The sequence below is a fragment of the Oxyura jamaicensis genome, chromosome 1 (genome assembly GCF_011077185.1).
Source record: "Oxyura jamaicensis isolate SHBP4307 breed ruddy duck chromosome 1, BPBGC_Ojam_1.0, whole genome shotgun sequence".
NCBI classification, from domain to species: Eukaryota; Metazoa; Chordata; class Aves; order Anseriformes; family Anatidae; genus Oxyura; species Oxyura jamaicensis.
In genome coordinates, this window is record NC_048893.1 from 179,474,762 (window position 1) to 179,492,940 (window position 18,179).

General features: G+C 38.5%; 1 protein-coding gene across 1 annotated transcript in view; it reads left to right on the forward strand.

The window, feature by feature from the left end:
- The window catches only part of ALG5 (ALG5 dolichyl-phosphate beta-glucosyltransferase), a 22,590-nt gene extending 10,800 nt beyond the window's left edge, over nucleotides 1-11,790 (forward strand). The window contains exons 9-10 of the mRNA XM_035324225.1: nucleotides 9,226-9,311; nucleotides 10,510-11,790. Of these exons, the coding sequence (XP_035180116.1) occupies nucleotides 9,226-9,311; nucleotides 10,510-10,622 (199 nt within the window). The 3' untranslated portion in view covers nucleotides 10,623-11,790. The remainder of the gene's footprint in view (nucleotides 1-9,225; nucleotides 9,312-10,509) is intronic.
- Nucleotides 11,791-18,179: the final 6,389 nt, after the last annotated feature.

An 18,179-nucleotide genomic window follows, 5' to 3' on the forward strand; every position in this document is an offset into this window, starting at 1 on the left:
TAAGACCATGTTGCAGAGATTTTGGATAACTCCTTGATGCCTTGCAAGTCCATTTTACTTTGGCATGTGGTGTAGAAAGAGTTTTGTAGTACTCAGAAGTTGTACATTTTGGTTTTGCCTTGTCAGACCAATAGATGATTGATTAGGAGAGTGGACTCTTCTCCTCTCTTCACGTCTAAAAGAAAGAAAACCCAAACAGACTTTTTTTTTTTTTGGTCTTATATTCCATTACTTATTTCTGAGAGTCCTCTCTCCTTTTACAGATACAAGCCCTACAAGCAGAGTAAGAAATAGAGAGAAGCTCTTATTGTGATATGGAAAGTTGACAGTTATTAATCCTATTCAAAACTTTTAACAAACTGTTTTTATGCAATACGACCTCACAATTGAGTGTTCCTTAACCAAAGCATTTTTCCTAATGTTCGTATCTGACAAGATATTGGTAATTGCTAAAGGCTCAGAAAAAAAGGAAATGCCTTTATTTTCTGGCTGGGTTATCTCACGAGAGGACTACTGATAGATCTCATGAATTTAAGGCACTAGAAGATGATGCGTGATCTTTTAATTACTTTAGAACTTTCTTTATAATTTAGCTAGAACAGTTCCCTTATGAGAGTGATAGTTGTCACTATTGTTATGAGACTGAAACGCTGTTTCCCCATAAATGCCAGAGTTTCTGTAAATTTTCTAGTCTACAGTTATTGCTCATAAGCATCACGACAGTCCCCAAGTTTAGTTATCATCAAATCTTTTCAAATTATTGTGTTCATCCAAAAAAATCTCTCACAGGCTACAGCTTGCTACAGGGAGCAGAATTACTGACCAGTGTTCCCCCAAAAAATGCCTAATCCCACCGTCTCGGTAAAATCCCTTACATCTAGTTTTAGATTGAGTTTTGGCAGTGGTAATCACGCTTTATCAATCCTAGAGAATGGGCTTGCAAAGGTAATGTTTGAGCACACAAATTTGATGTGTATGATGCAGCTTCTCTTAAAACTGAATCTGGAATTTTGTGTGTCCAGCATCTGCAAAATCACTTTCCTGGCTGAGAGGTTTCCTCATTGCCATAAAGAAAACCATAGCTGAGCTAGAATCTTTATTTGTGCTGCTAACTCCAACACCAAACATGATTTATAAAATTGTGTAAATTTCATATTTGGGAATTTTCTTAATACATGGCTAAACATGTATCCGTAGCCCAGAAGTGCACATCTCAAAATTGTCCTATTTAACTTGACTCTTTAAGTGGTTCCAGAAGGAACACTGAAAGGAATGAATTAAAACAATTATTTTAATCTGTGAAAATCATCATTTTTATGATGTTTTAAGCTGGATGTTTTGAATGTAGTTTTACTTACTGGTCAGACATTAAAAAGTGTTCAACTTCTTAAAGAAAAGCTTTAAGTTCTGTTCTGCCACTTGTATTCTCTATCAGCAAAGGAACAAAAGAGTAAAAATAATTGTGCTGTGTGCTGTCAGCTGTACCCCACTATCCAGGAATACAGGCAGTGATAAAGGGATATTGCTAATTTACTTGATAGTAATTTTATTGCTAGTGTGGAACACACCAGCACTTCAGGACTTGGTGTGCTAATACATTGTGCTTTTATGTGCTGCTATAAAATTAGACTTCAGTACTTGCTTTTTTATTTACAATAATCCATAAAACTAATCCCGTAAATGTTTTCCTTTTTATCTGAAATTTACTGGTTCATGGTGAAGAATATTTTGTTAGTCAAAACAAAGAACAGCTCAAATTCTTCCAAAAAGCAGCTCTCCAGATACTTCCAAGTCACAAATCTGCCAAAAGTAATATTTATTTATTTCCTTTAATTTTCTGCCAAATCAGGCAATATACCGTCTGCTTTTCTACTTGTATGTCTTTCGGGCAGTTCTTGTGCTTCCCTCCCTTTATTTTTGTACCTATTGGCTAATTTCAACCAAATCTGACAGAGCAGTAGAGATCTCGGGAAGAAAGGCTTTGCCACTGCTGAAGAAAATACTACAATATGGACTCAAAAGTTACTCATCAGCTCCATAGCTAACATTCAGCATGTGTCCCTTTCCCAGTCAGTATTTGCAAGACCTGGAAATAAACTGGGAGAGAAAGAAATCAGCATGTGGGGGAGAGTGAGTACATTAAAGGAAATGGTTGTTGTAAGTGAAATGTCTGTGGTGTACAGGCAATTGGGACAGCTGCAGTAGGAAATGATATAGAGACACCAGCCTTTCATCTCACAGAACCAGGCACTGGATTTCTTCATATTTAATAATGTAATAATCTGAAGTAATCCAATAGTAGAAATTCCTTATTTTAAATAAAACTGGCTTCTGATATGTTTCCATCACATAGCTTGTGTGTAAAAATGAAAATAAAAACTGGTTAGACGTTATGGCATGGAAGTTCTGTCACCTCTTGAGTATGAAGCTGCCAGAGGAAGAACTATATAGCCTTCCTCTTACAGCTGCCTGATGAACCCAGTATTCAATATTATATCTTATCCCTAACTGGGTCACAGAACAGCTCATTCGTACTGAGGTCATTGGCAAGGGATTGGAGAGAAACCTCTATGTTGATACTGGACGAGAGGCTCTGAAATCTACGTTTATTACCATTCCTGCATGACTGCAGTGGTGTTACTTGGCATCTAAGAAATTAGTTGATTCTGTCTGAATCTTAAAATCCCATTAGTTAAGTACTGAAAGAAGACTTCAATTCAGTGCTCAGATACTCTGGTAATAATGGAGGAGAGTGCTGGGGAACATGCAGCAAACAAGCAGCATTTAATAGGGTCGTATCCATCCAAGAGCCAGCAGCACGGTCATAGAGTCTGTCATGGGTTCCCTGGCTGCTGGACCAGCCTGTGGTGAGCTGTTCAAGAGGATGAATGCAGGTTCTGCAGGAGCCTTTCTGCTTAAGTTTTGTTTTGTCAGGCTCCAGTTTCTGGAGGTGCTACGGAGTTGAGTGAATTCTTACACGAGGTCCTACTTAGGCTAAACACTGATGTATAAAATATTTACTTATGATGTTAATATAAAATGGCTATAAATTGGTTTTCTAATAATCCCTGCCTGAATTGTTAAGTTTATTGCTCAGCTAGAATATAAGTACGTGCACCCAAAGGACTGGATTTCCTTCCATCTCATCTAGAGTGCATCTGCTTGTCATCTAGCATGTGAAGCCAAAGAACAAGGGACAATTTTAGGGTATCATTCATTTCCTTCGAGTGTAGGCCTCTAAAACATGCCAGATGAAGTGTGGCCGACAAGTGCCCATTTCCTGCCTCTGACTACAGAGGGATGCTGGACAATTTGTACAGAAGGAGTTATCTCTGTAGCTGACTGAAGTTCAGCAGGGTAAATTCCGCTCATGGTATCACAATAATGTAGGAAAAAAAATTCAGGTTGCTTCTGCCTCAATTGCATCAAAAGTATAAAACTATTCAGTAAATCCTGAACATCATGGATTAGGGTGAAGACTACTAACCCAATTTTGTATCCAAAGCAGGTCAATTTCTGGGCCATGTGGGCAATGTTGCTTGTTTCTGTAGACAAAAAGCCCAGAGAATTCTTCCCTTTGGAAAGAAGAATTCAAGTGTCTTTGCATACCAGGGAGTAAGTAAGTGCTGAATTAGCACTGGGCAGCAGTAGACTGTGCTGAAGTGCTGGGTCTTGTCAATACTGCCATAAGGCAGAGCAACACTTACCAAGAAATAATACAGGTGTTTTGTCTGTATGTCTCTCAGCAGGCTGATAACACACCTCACTCAAAGAGCCGGTGTTAGGAGCACAGTCTCTTTCTTGGAAACTGAATGTCTTGCACTCTGGTCAATGTAAGCAACATAGCTCTCCTGCTGCTAGGTAGGAGAGAAAAAAAGATTTTTAAGTTTCCGTACTTCAGTTGTTATCAGAGACACCAAAAATGCTTGTGGAGTTTTTAGTGGTTCGACTAGCACCACCTTTAAATGGAGCCTTGTGTTTCCATACCAGCCTTTCACAGGAAAAAAACTGGAAGGGGAGTAGCAACAGGACAGGACAATCATGATCCTCCTTTATATGATCCTATATCTGCCTTTGACAATTTCAGTATTAGTTTAATCACAAGGAAATAAGCAAATTTCAGCTGCAGTAGAAATGAAAAGCTAGTTGCTCAGACCCCTACATTCTTCTGCTTTCGTCGTGCTTTTCCACTTGACACTTGAGTTGTATATCACCTCTTTAATGTTAAAAATACTATGAGATTAAGACCACAGTGGTCTTACTGGTATGCTGAATTTAATTTATAGATGCTTATATTTAGGAAATCTTAAAAGCAAACTGAAATATACAGAGAAAGATAGTGTTTTTCTTGTTACGGTGATGAGAATCATAACAATTTTTCAAAAGAGAGCAAGATATTTCCTGGAGTATTTTATTACTCGAACTCTAAAGTTCAGAAAGCATTTGAAAAATTAATAGGTGCTGGAAACTGTTTATATTTTTGATACTGAGAAGTCATGCTTATTTCATACACAAGATTTTGTGTGTGTGTGTGTTTTCTTCTTGCCCGTAATTGTCCTTTGGAGAGATGGCTGTATGTATATGAATACAAACTAAACATTCTTGAAATTTACTTTTTACATAGCAAAGTTTTGACATTAGTTTGAAATGAGAGCAACCTTTTGAACAGAGAGCATATGCTTTGTGTTTTAGGTTATACCACTAATCTATTTTTCACAAATGGATGGAGCACATTTTTTAAATTAAAACTTAAAAGAAAATGAAAAGAGGTATTTTAAAAACATAATAGAGACTGTTGAAATTACTCACTTTCAGATTCCAATAGAAGCTTTACTTCTGCATCTACAGTCTTGACCTGGAAAAGTGTAACTTTCTCTGTTAAATTATAATGCACACTGGGAAAACTGGGAAATTCAATTGCCTCACTGGCAGAATTTTCCTATCCAAAATTTGATTGTTGATACTTTTTCTGACTACAAACAAAAAACTTCTTCCAGCCAGAATTTTTTCGTTCCTTACACAGAAGAACTAGAAGTGGCAGCAGCTACTATCCTACCTGGAATATTGATAAAATAAGAGGAAATTCAAAACACGGTTTTTGTTCTGGCTTGATTGACATAATTTTGTAAAGTAGCAATTTATAATGATATTAAGCAACTTAGAAGATCATTGATTAGATAAATTGATTAGATTAGAATATTGATAGATTAGAATAGATTAAAATGTTATTACATTTGTCTAAAAAAATTGCCTTGTGCACTGAACAAGCCATTTTTTTACATTTAAAACACAAAAATTCAGCTATGTTTGCTTCCTCAGTCTATCACTAACCTCTAAATGTGAGTCTGTAAAAAAAAAATTACAGAAGGAAAAGTGTTCATTGCTTAGATAAACAGATAAATGCTGGTATAAAAGGATTTTTTTCCACCTCTCTGGCACTGCAGATGAACACAAGTGGTGGAATGAATTGCTTTTTCCTGTTTTTATGCATGACAAGTAGAATTGTTTATGGACATCTAATCAACACAAAAATATTTTGCTGTTACAACTATCTGTTTTGTCTTGTAGAAGTAAAAAAATCCTGCTTCTAGCATGCACATGTGAGCTTTCAAAAGCCCTGGTACAGCTGGAGCATGACAGTATATTTCATTCTTTCTTTGGCCATTTAAAGTTTTGTCTGCCCTCTAAGAGTTTGCTGGAACAACTATTTATTTATTTACTTATTTTTTTGTAGAAAAGTTCTAAATTTCTGTTGCAGCGGTATAACAGAGGGCCAAATTTTGGTATTTGAAACATTTGAACCAGCAAAGAAGAGACTAACAGCAATTTCAAAATAATGATTAAATTTGCAGGATAGATATTTTATAAGTTGAAACATTTTGATGGTTCAGTTTAAAAGGGATTGAATTCAGCTAAACACCTACCAGCCTGGTGTTCAACCGAGTTTTAGCCAGCATAGCCTTAAATTGTAACTTAATCAAAAGTATTTAGCATAAATACAACCACAAGGAAACATTTTTCTGTGTTTTAGACTTGATGTTTGTGTTAATTAACACATAATGGAGCCACTATTAGAAGTAGGTGGGGAAATGGTTCACACTGTGTATTTTGGGGTAACTTTAGGTACTTAAATTAGAGCCTGAACTTTCTACGTGATCAAGGAAGAGTGTTAAGCTTTTCTAGGAATTCATTCAACCTAGAGCCAAACGTAGGTGCTCTGAACTGTGTTCCGCACCCAGGAGGCGCCGACATCCGCTCTCTGCAGGAGGATCCTCTGAAATACACGGTGGGAACAACTCCCTGCTATTCCCAACAGTGGTTCTGTCACATGTTAACTAGTCGCAAGTGGCTGACGTGCTGCTTCATGTCAAAGCGCATGTATTGCTCTCATCAGCCCATCCGCTGGTGTTGCTTTGATCTCTACAGCTGGCTCCGGCTAATATACCCACGCCGAAATCCTGGCTAGGGAAACTGAGTACTTCTGTGCCGCCTGCACTTGGTGGTCTGCAGTCTGAGCATAGCATCATCAGTGTACTGAGTACCCTGTGACCTATATTCGCTCATTAACTCCTCTGGCATGCATTTGGTTTGTGCTGGAAGATGGCAGCGAGCAGCTGAAGAAAAACAGTACCCCAGCAGCATCCTACAAAAGTCATTCTCCTTTCTGCCTTGAATAGAGTTTTGTATATTTCAGGATATGTTCACTGTCACACAAATGACAACCACATGTAACAATATTAGTGTTCAACCTGATTAATCCCCGTCCTTTTAGTCTTATACTTTGAGCACTGTACTTCGCCAAACTATTTAATGTTGCTGTACTCTGATGTATATTGCTGACATTCCGGTAATTGGTTGTCCATAGGAATTGTTGCAAATAACCATTAGTTCACCAGGCTAATACTTCATGGAGTAATATTTTTAGAGCAGTTCATATAGTATAATTCATCAGACAATTATTCTGTGTCTCTGAAGATTTTTAGTCAGTTAAGTAGTATGTATTGCAAAATTAGATTTACTCTTAGTACACATGACTCAAACATTCAAAGGTGAATACATGGGTTTTTGGCTTACAACTATAAAATGTCAGCACAAAATCAAGTAGTACAATTTCAGTAAAAGAGACTATGGCATAATTAATAAAATAAGATTCAGGCCTAATTTAAAGAAAACAGCAAAATGGCAAGGCTGCTTGGCACAGATTCAGTTGACTGAGGGGAAAAAAAATAATTTATTCCTGTAACTGTTTTTGTGACAATTAAAAGTTCTGTGTCCTGATCAAAAATGAATAATGGTTCTAAATTCTCTATATAAAATATCTAGTCCCTGTAGATAATTTCTGTTTATGCTGCCTTTGCATGTTTTATTGCTGTTCAGAGTGGTATCAATAGTTCTGTTTACACATACTTACCGTGTGAATTCAGGTTGATGCGTGTTTGGTAACGATTTCACCAGCACGCCAGTGTGCTTCAGTGGGAACCTATGTGTACGTGTCATACCCGAGTAATTACTTCAAAGTCGCTTCTCTTGTTGCATTCATTAATAATTTTGCAGAAGTAGCCTGCACTGCTTGAAAGGAGAGGGTGGATCGAAGTACGAGGAAGTAATGTCTGAATTTGGCTAGCCACCTGCTAAAGTATGTTTTTTACTTGCTCTTGACCACCTTTCTGTCCCACAGCTGTTGTATAAATGGAAGTACTAGTGGCTTGAATTCAAACAACACTTGAAGCACAAAGGAATTATGTTATTTAACTATTTTATTGCATACCTTTTCACCACTGGCAACAGATTATATTTTTTTTCATTTCAAAAAACACTTCATTTGGAGTTAGCAATGAGAATTTAAGGAGATTCTACAAGTATGAAGTTACGGAGAGAAAACATGGGTTAGTGTTCAATTGTATTTGACTGCTGCCTCACAGCAGTATTTTCAAGACCTAAAGAGGTTGTTTGGCAACTTCTGTTCTGTTGGCTTCAAACTGGAAACCCTACCAACAGTTTGGCTAGAACATTTCCAATTCTTTGACCTCCAAGGTTTAGTTCCCTGGGAAATGAACTTGGGTTTGAATATGTCTTGAATCTAACAGAAATCAGATATGGATGGCCATTGTTAGTTTTTTTCTAATACAGACTAATATCTTTAAAAATCAAAAAGGTGGTGTTTTTTGTTTTGTTTTGTATTTTTATGAGAGAGGAAGTCTTAAGCTTGAATTTCAATGACCAGCAAGGAACAAGAACAGCCCTACTGGTAACTGAAGACTGCAATGGGAGAAAATAAAGACCTAGCAATTAATACATTTAAGAAATGTAACCAGTATCACCAAAAGCTTCATAAATGTGATTTGCATTCACCTTTGTCAACAGCAACTACCAATAACTTCGTATGCTGATTTCTACAGAAACATTATAAGCCGTCATTGCTGAAGCACTTTTACAATAAGAATAGCCTCAGTGCCTTAGCTTCAGAGGGCATACTTGAGCATATACTTGCAAGAATGAAGCACACAAACAATTTTCTGTGCAGAGAACAGCGAGGATTAAAGGTTATTTTGGAGAAACTAGACAAGGGGGTCAGACGACTTAATTAGCATAAGATCACTTCCCCAATTAATTTTGCTGCACAGCCTGTGAACAGTTGTGCAGGAAAAAAAAAAAAAAGAAAAGAAAAAAAAAAAGACGGGTCTTGAGGGTTTCTGTGTTGTACATTAAATGGTCACTGGGTAAAGTACAGCTGTTGTTCAGGCTCCGTTATGCACACTACCTTCTCAAATCACTTCTGTGCTGCTGCCTTTATTCTTCACTTAGAAAGTACAAGGAGGAAGTATCAGATCAGCATAAAAACACAGCGGGTAGTCCTCCTCTTTGGTGAAAGTAGTAGAGATGTAGATTGACATTGCACATTTGACTGCTTGGTCTTCAAAATTTTCTAAATCATGATTGTGACAGAATGAAAAGTGAGCAGTTGTCTGAGCTCAGCGTGACACACACCTTCAGAAACAGAGTGCAGTGAAGTATTGTTTTCTGTATGTTGGCTATTTTCTTAGTCATTCAGTCAAGGAAATTAATTTCCCTTTCATGTGCATCAGACCTGTAGGGAATTGGTGCCAACTTCATAACTGAGCACCAACCTCTTTTAAATTACACTAAGGATTTAATTAACAGTACCACCACCTTCCTTCTGCAAATAAATATCACTCTGTGTTGCTATTTCCTGTTCTATTTCAGGGCATTTGATGTAGAACTTCTTTACATAGCTCAGCACTTGAAAATACCTATAGCAGAAGTTGCCGTCAACTGGACTGAAATTGAAGGTAAGGAAATGATTTATTTTCTTGGTAAGATTCCTTAAGTGTCCATCCCAAATAAAATATCTGAGGGTCTTCCCAGAGTGGATCATTTTATCCAATTTTGATGGTACACGGCCTTCTTTCCGTAAGAATTTTGAATTTCATGTCTTTGCCCGCCTTCTTGTTTCTTGCATAGTAGCACAGGCACAAGAAGAGTAGGTGAACGGGTAACACTGGAGACAACGATAGGTAATTATACTGCTAGGATAAAGTACTACTTCAGCAAGTCCTCTTGCAATAACACGTTAATAAAAATCATGCAATTGTAAAATGCTCTGCAGGAAGCCTCACCGTCACTGTTTACTGATTCAGCACTGTTTCTCTGCCTCTCCTTCCAAAATTCTCAAGCCATCTTTTAAGGCCTCTTCTAGAAAACCCTCTCTTAAGATTTTATTTGAGTCTTTGAAACTGGTACAGAGATCTCTGTTACTGGGGTACTAAAGAAAACACTTTTATACATATCTCAGTAGCAAAAACAACTTAAGAGGTACTACTTGTTTCTGCTTGCTTACTTCCTCTGATAAAATGCAGTTCCTTTTTTTTTTCTATAATATTTTATTTTTTAAGCTGAATCTTTCCTCCTCAACAAAACTCCTGAACAACAAAAAGTATAATGAACTGTAATGGTGACAAAGGGTGCAAGCAAATAGAGAACATCCTAAACCAACTTCACTATAAAAGAGACTATTTTCTTTCAATACGGTTCCATTTGTGCCACCTAGCATGAATGTTGGCAGAGATGGAAGAAGAATTGATTCATGGTGTGTGCTCCTTACGTTGCCTGAAGACTGGCAAATTCATATTATTGCTGTAAAAGATCAGGAGGTTATTGTCTTCTCCAAAGTCGTTCAGAAATCATTTGCTTAACTATTGGTATTCAGATTCCTATTTACATGAACAAAGCCCTGTTGCAGAGAATACTGGGCATCCTGTGGCATACTATGAATTACTGTGCTGCTGCTACTCATGGTGTAATGTAATTGCAAGGCAATACATTTTTAACATACATTTTTATAATATTTTTTTAAATTTTATGACAAGGTGTAGGTTGTAGGGCTGAATGTGCTGAGAATGCAGAGGTTCATGACTAGCAAAAGTATGTTTTGCCATTGCTCATTTTTTCTAACAATGTCCTTCTGATTTTCTTCTTCATTAATCACAGGTTCTAAGTTAGTTCCCTTTTGGAGCTGGCTGCAGATGGGCAGGGATCTACTTTTTATACGACTGCGATATATGACTGGTGCCTGGCAGCTTGAAACAAGAAAATGTAATTAGGTTATTTACATTTTCCAAATGTATTATTATACTTAATGGAACATGAGAACAATTTCAATCAAGTTAAACGGTGATGAAAGCTGAGGTAATTCTTCATTGCTCCTGCTGTATGTTTCCTTTTTGCAGCATGTACGTGTTTTGTAAGACTGTCAACAAGGAATGTCTACAATGTTCTGAAAAGAGAAAGCATTTCCAAAAAAAGATTTTCTTATCTGGTGGTCAGGTTTTTATTTTATTAAATAGTAGTTTTTTAACATGTCTTATCAACTCACAGAGATATGTCTGCTTTTGTCTCATCATACATTTGGAATTTCTCCTAGTGAAATTTATACAAATTAAAAAGAGGCATTCTATTCTACAAGGTGCAGTGTTGTGTTGTGAATGACCACAACCACTTATTTCTGTAGTATCTGGAAATAAGCGGCCATATTGCAACCTGATCGATCATGGCTCGCTCTAATGTGTGTTTAGATTCAATGTTATGGGAAACATTAAATGGTTTTACTGAGTTATAACAGTAATGTTCATAAGGCTGTTCTAAGGACTTTCAGTAGCCTCTTGACATTCCAAATGTTGTTGTCTGAAGCTGAAATAGTTTGTCTGAGATCAAACTGCAGATCGCCTCCAGACTATAGGAGTTCCAAGAGAAAGCACATTTCATTCTAAAATGGTGTCTTTTATAAGTATGTTCTGTTCATACACACTAATTAAGACTGCATGCTGAAGGCTAGGAGTCCTTGGCATCTCCGAATGTGTAGTGAAAAGGGTATGGAAAACTAATGCAGAGCATGCAAAAATGAGACCCTAGGCACACTGGGGGCCTGTGCATTGACAATGCCAATTTGAAGTTCTTGCACTTCAAATGAGATCAGAGAGGGAGAGAAAGACCTCAAGTCTTCGTAGTGCCATACCTTATCACAGTGCTCAACTTCAGTGCTTTCAGAACAGTTGTGGAATGCCAACAAAGAAAGGCGAATCAAATGTGAACAGATTTAAAGAATGAAGGGTATATGGTTGTATTTTCACATTTTTAACTGGTGATTCTTCTTATGTCTTCTGCAATGATGTCCTGCAATACTGAGTTTTGCTTCTGTTAGGGTTACCTCAGTTTTCTGTAAATTCAAGTGCTGGAATAAACTCTCAAAAGTACCTTTGGTTTTATTTTGCAGATTTTACTCTGTGTCCTATTTCTCATATATCTCCATCATTTCTGTAGAGTCAATCATGATTCATTGCTGACATTGCTTGAATAGAATACAGGCTTCTCAGTTTTGGTGAAATAAATTGCCCTGATCAAGTTTGGACAATAACAGCTCTGGCTATAATTAATTCAGGTTGCCAAAAGCAGTTCTCAACAGCAGATTCGTAAAATTTCCCTCATGTCTTATCTTAAAATTGAATTTATTCTAAATTTTAACCTACTTAGTTCACATTTTTCAAATGATGAGACTTAGGTCATGCATTGTTTTCTGCATGATAAGTAAACATCTGGTGAGCTCTTCTTTAGGAAATTCTGCTTTTGTGTTGCATGTCAAAGCTTGGAAGGGAAGTGCATTTTACAAGGCCTTTTTTTTAAAAAAAAAAAAAAAAAAAAAAAACACTATGCAGATTAATGCTCCAGTAACTCTCTCTTTATTGAGCTGTCTCCTTTAGCAACTGTGCATAGGTCTTTCCAACAACAACAACAACAAAAAACTATTTATCTTCCACCTCAGAGATTCAGAGGTAAGGCTAGATGTACCATTTTTGAGCTTTTGGTGTTAGGCAGTGGAACTTTTTGGCAGGGAAATCTTTTATGGGTGAAATGGGGATTATCTCAGTAAATTTGAGCCCTGGATAAATGTCTTCACGTGGTCTTCATAGTCCAGAGTCTGTTCTTTGTCTCAGGTCAATAGACATGGCACAGGTAACATCCAAACACCTACACCTTCCTTCCCAGCTGCCTTTCAAAGCAGGCTTGCCACATCCAAACTCCAACATCTGTCAGAGTTAGTTCTGGACCCACACTGACTGACTGCCAAACTGTGCCTGAAAAATCCTCTGAGCATGCTGACAGGCATGGGCAGCTGGGGGACACCTGGCAGAGTTCGGGTTACTTGTACAGGTGTAGCCTGACAGATTACATTGCACTGGGGAGAAAAGGAGCAAACTGGGACAGAAAGAGAAGCTGAAAAGGAGGCCAACCAGGTGCTGAGACTGGACGCCAGCGCATAAAATGGAAAATGGGGAACACTTGAGACTGCACAAGAAATGGGAAAGGAACAGCAGTGGTCTCAGCAAAATGAGCAGAGCGAGGGAATGAGAAAGGAGATAGATCAGTTAAGGGTGGAAAAAAGAAACATTGGTAATCAGGGAAGGGGAAGCTGAAGGGGTTCAGTAAGTCAAGTCCACCACAAGAATAAGGTTAGGACAGAAATGGCATGGTTTAAAACAAGTAGGGACTGGGGACAGAGCAATTTTCAGAGTCTGGAACTCAGGTTCCCTTTCTAAGTTTCTCAGTTGTTATCTAACCTCTACAAAACCCGTTGGCAAGTTATGTCTCGTATTTATGTGCTAATCCATAACTGTCTGCTAGTATCAATTATTCTTCCACCCCTGATCACTGAAATCTGCAGTAGATCTAGAGCTCCCAGTTCTGAACATCATTAAGGAGCAATGGAGGAGTCTTCCATGAAGATGCAGGAGACTGTACAAATCAAGCTTCAATAAAAGTTCACTTCTCAGAACTAGAAAGCCAGGTAGGAAGAACATTGGGAAAAAAGTAGCCTTTCTGACATTTTCCCACATTCTGTATGTGTGCTGTGAGAAGATACTTGCTTATATAAGGAATTAAATAATACATATTTTTAGGGCATTGGACTGATTCGGGAATTAATAAGTTGTATGGCAAAAGCAATTTGATTGATAGACAAGTTTACAAGTTGGAAGTTTGGATAGCGTATAAATGAGACAGGATAAAGAGGGACAGTATGCTGTCCCTCTTTATGTTATCACCTAAAATTACAACAGGTGTATATTTTGTTTTGTTTTGTTTTCCTCGTGGTGGAATGGTCAATGCATTCAAAGAGTGTTAAGATACAGATTTGGTTCCCCTATTGCTTATGGGAACCCATGCCCAGGCTGTCACAGGAGCCCAGGACTTCACCAGGCTTGTGCCCTAACAGAAGGTTAGACTCATGCTTGGTTTTAGGATTTTGCTCGGTTACCAGCATTCCTGTAATTGTGTATTGGCCATATATAAATATCACGCTTCTGAGGCAAAGGTGCACCTGCTTTGTAGAACCCAACAAGAGCAAATACAAGATGAGCAAAAAGTGCCTTTGCACTGTGAAAATTAAAGTGCATAGGAGGCTGTTCACAGTGAAATGGAGTGTGTATGAGGAACTTCAAAATATTTTACAGTCCATGGCTTATCCATGCCTTCAGATCAGGCTACAGCACAGGAAAGATTTTTGATACTGACAAATTTCAGATTTGGGTCAGAGCTCTTAAGTCCCCATGCATCTTGAGACCCATATCAACATACAGATATATGTTAACTTAGTCCATATATTTACTGAATGCAGAGAAAACGAAGCACAATGACAAATATGCACTATTAAGCAAATATGAAGGATAATAAGACGTTTTGAAAAGCAGCTACTCACTGGCTTACGGATTTTTTATATGAGATGGCCACGTAGCAGAGACCCAAATTATGGTATTTAATAATCCCAACACACAGGCAACAGTCTGTGACACCAGAACATTTTACACGAACCTAAAAGTTTTATAGAAATGTCAGGGGCAGAGTGATGGAAAACGTAACTCATTTAGAACTGTCAGAAACCAGATCCTTTAAAAGTTAATACATCTAATAGAAGTCCGTAGCTGTCAGAGATCAGAGATGCTTTGTCTTTGTATGAAACATATAAAGTCATTCACACCCTGATCTTCCCCAAGCATTTGTTTAAAAGGAGGATTTTTTTGTGTGTGTTAAATCTGTAAATTTTTAGATTCTTGCAAGTGACTCAGTTTAGTTTATTTCCAGTATCTGCATGCAGCTGCCTGAGACAATGGGACGTTTGGAAGCATGTATCTAGATTTTCCCATGAAGATCACAACAGGTGACAACTTTTGGACCAGATCCAATACATGACTTCAGAAACTAACCATCAAGATCCCGGGTGGGTACCTGCCCTTGAGGTTACTGGAATCCAGAATCCCGAACGAGGCACCTGTACCTGCGTGAAATACCACGTGCAGCCTGCCAGCAGCCCGCTGGCTTTAGTCAGAGTTGTCTAATAACAGCCTGTTCAGCACGCAGGGAGATCTGTCGGCTCATTGCACAGCCCAGAACCTTTTTCTGAGGGTAGGGAGGAGTAGAAGCCTTTCAGAAAATCAGTCTGAAGTTTTCCCTCAACAGAGCAGGAGCCTGCCTACTGCTCTACTGATCCAAATCAGTACCTAAAGAACAGGAGACCAAAAGCAAATTCCCACACTGGAGGGAGACCAAACCCATCTGTCCCAGGGGGTGTTCTCTAACCGCCTTCTGTTGAAGCTGTTCCACTGTGTGCTGTTGTGCGTAAAGCCCAGCAGGGAAACATGACTCGACCTCATTTATCACAGTGCTTACCTGGGGCTGAGGAAGATCTGGGTGCCAGGCTTTCTCTCTGGGGTATTTACTGTTTACATAAAAATCAAGGGATATATTTCTTGCGAGTGCTATTCTTTCAGGCACAACATACTTCAGCTTTGTTGTGCAGCAACCCCAGAAGCAGCAGAAGATGCTCCTAGGTACTATTTCAGAAGCAGCTGTGCTGGTTTAATTGCACACAGCCATAACGAGGAGAGTTCCAGCTCCCTCTACACCTGTTCTGCGGCTGCTTGGAGGCTCCCTCAGGCTAGTTCAGTTCACTGGAATGGCAGGGTGCCATCTTCCATTTCTGTTTTCCTTCTGAGATCCTTTTCTGCCATTTCAGTGACTCAAAATGACTCACTGTGTGCTCCAGCAGGCACACGGTAAAAAGCAGCAAAAGGAGGACTTCCCCTTTTGACAGCTATGAACTCACCACAAGCTCAAGGAATGATTTGCCACTTGCTGATGAGACCTCTTTTCTGAGGTAAGAAATAAAAAATTAATTTTCTTTCTTTTTTTTTTTTTTTTTTCTCTCTTTTCAAGCCCAGAGAAGAGCTGAAGGTACAGACCTCCTGCAAAAAAAAAAGTCCTGGCACCATCTCTTGATGCATCCCCAAAGCCACCACTTGGTCTTATGTAGTGCCACAACACAGGATGGGAGGCTCTGGTGGAACATTTGCCAGTTGTTCCTAGTGGGAGAAAGGCTGATTGCTTCCAGTTTGATGTAGTCCTACTCAACTGCAAAGGCTGCGTAGGGAACCAAAGTTGAGCCTAAGTAGATTGCTTCCCTCATTGCAAAGCCTGTCACTCAAACCGTGCCTAACTTTTCTTCATTCTTCTCTTTATAGACTTGCAGAGATACAAACAGTCTCACAATTTGTATTTCAGTGGAATCTGAACCTTTACTATTTCCTTCTATCCTTGCTTTTGTAGGGTTGACCCATGCAGACACAAGTCTTTCAGATTACTCATGGGTTCCTGTGTGATCCAGCCATCCAAAGAAGCACCAGAACAAAGTAATTTCAGAGACTCTGCAACACTCTTATCACCGTCAATGCTTTCCTAGTTTGTGCCTTCAACAAATGCAGATATCAATTCTTATGATTTCGATATACCTACGTAAAAACTCACTTTTCTGCACTACTTAATAACACTTCATGAGGGACTTTTTCATTGAGTCTACTTCATATCAGAGTTTGTCTTTGAAAAACATACCACAAAAAAAAAAAAAAAGTTATCTAAAAAGGTTCAGTAGTTCACAAAAGATTTCTTTACTGTTTCCATTTTTTATCACAACCCAAAGCAATAGTAAGAAAATCCCCTGATACACACTTAGTTTTTATCCTTACAAACCATTTTTAACTCGTGTGTTAAATTTGATTTGGAAAAACAAGTAAAATTTTTCTCTTTTTACTCTCAGGCATGTCCTGCTGATGTGCAGTGCATTTTCTAGAGGTTTGCTCAATATCCCTAACTGATTTTGGTTAGCCTTATCACAAAGCAGGGTAGCTCTGAAATGAATAATAACACAATTTTAATCAGTTTTCAGCCATATAAAGTACTCAGAGATGACTACTGGGGGGTGCAAACAGCCAAATACAGAAGGCAGCACCAGTTTGTTCTGCAGAACTGCACTCCGTAAGGTACCAATTTACCTCTCAAAGCTCCTGTGCAGACCTTCCAAGCACCAATAGTACAGAGAAGTCCAGGTTAGTGTTTCACAAGGGAGAATGAAATTATATTAATATGTATAAGCATACACAGCAACACCTCCAAGGCACTGACTAGTCCCAGCCAGTATTTAACTTGAATCCCTCTGCTAATGTTTAAGGCTCTGGAGACCTATCCATAATTATGTACTTATTGTCCAAGTGTTCCTTGGGTTCACAGTCATCATGCTGACTGCAAACTAAAAATAGTCCAAATGAAGAGACAAGCAAAGACAGAAGACTGCAATGAAGTTTCTGTATCTCAGTGTTTATTACTTAAAATAACATCTAACCTTATTTATGATCCGTGTACGTTACTTAGGGATGCAGTGGCACGTCTGTTATAGCTCAAGGGGCATGAATTAAAGTAGTGTTCCAGCACTGCTGAAGTCTGCACCCTGCCAGCTGAACCATAAGTTATCTACCTCTTTGGAACAGGGATTCAGAGGTTAAGAATTGGATGCTGCTGTCGTGCCTATTGCGTTAGCCAACAGCACATAAGGGAGTCTCGACCACGCTAGCCCAGGGGGTCATCTGGGCTCAGGGGAGAAGATACAGACAAACCTTTGTTTCTTGCTGGAAAAACAGATGGTATTTTTATATGACCGTGCTGCTATAATAGTTGTGAGATCATAGCTGAGAAGGGTGTGTGGAATATGATTTCATTTTTTAAAGATCTATCAGAAGGGAAAGAGCAAACTACTCTCCATTTTCCTCAATATTTTTAAATCCATTTTGCTTTTCATACATCCATTAATTTCATAGACCTGTTTATCTGTCGTAACTCCCTGAAACAGATGTTTCCCTGGCTTAAAAAACAATCAAACAAACAAAATAACAAAACCAAACAAACAAAAAAGAAAGCCAGTTCCTCCTCGTTTGGATTGCTTGGAGAACTCTTCCAAGTACTAATACCCTTGCAGGTAGCAATGGATCAGTCTGTAAGATGAGTATTTGCCAGATTCTTATACTACACACGGGTAGATCTTATTTTGCTAAAGCAATATGCTCCATGTCTCCGTTCTGCAGAAGATGAACTCTTGCTGGATGTGGAATCCACGGGTAGGAATACTCCATAGCTGCCAACAGCAGCACATTTGTTTTTGAAGAAATAAGTTAAACTGCCTAGCACATTTCAAACCAGCAAACTGGTCAGCACAGCAGCTCTTCAATGCACTGCAAATGACTGCAGTCATGAGAAATGACCTGACGTATTTTAGGCAAATGGGA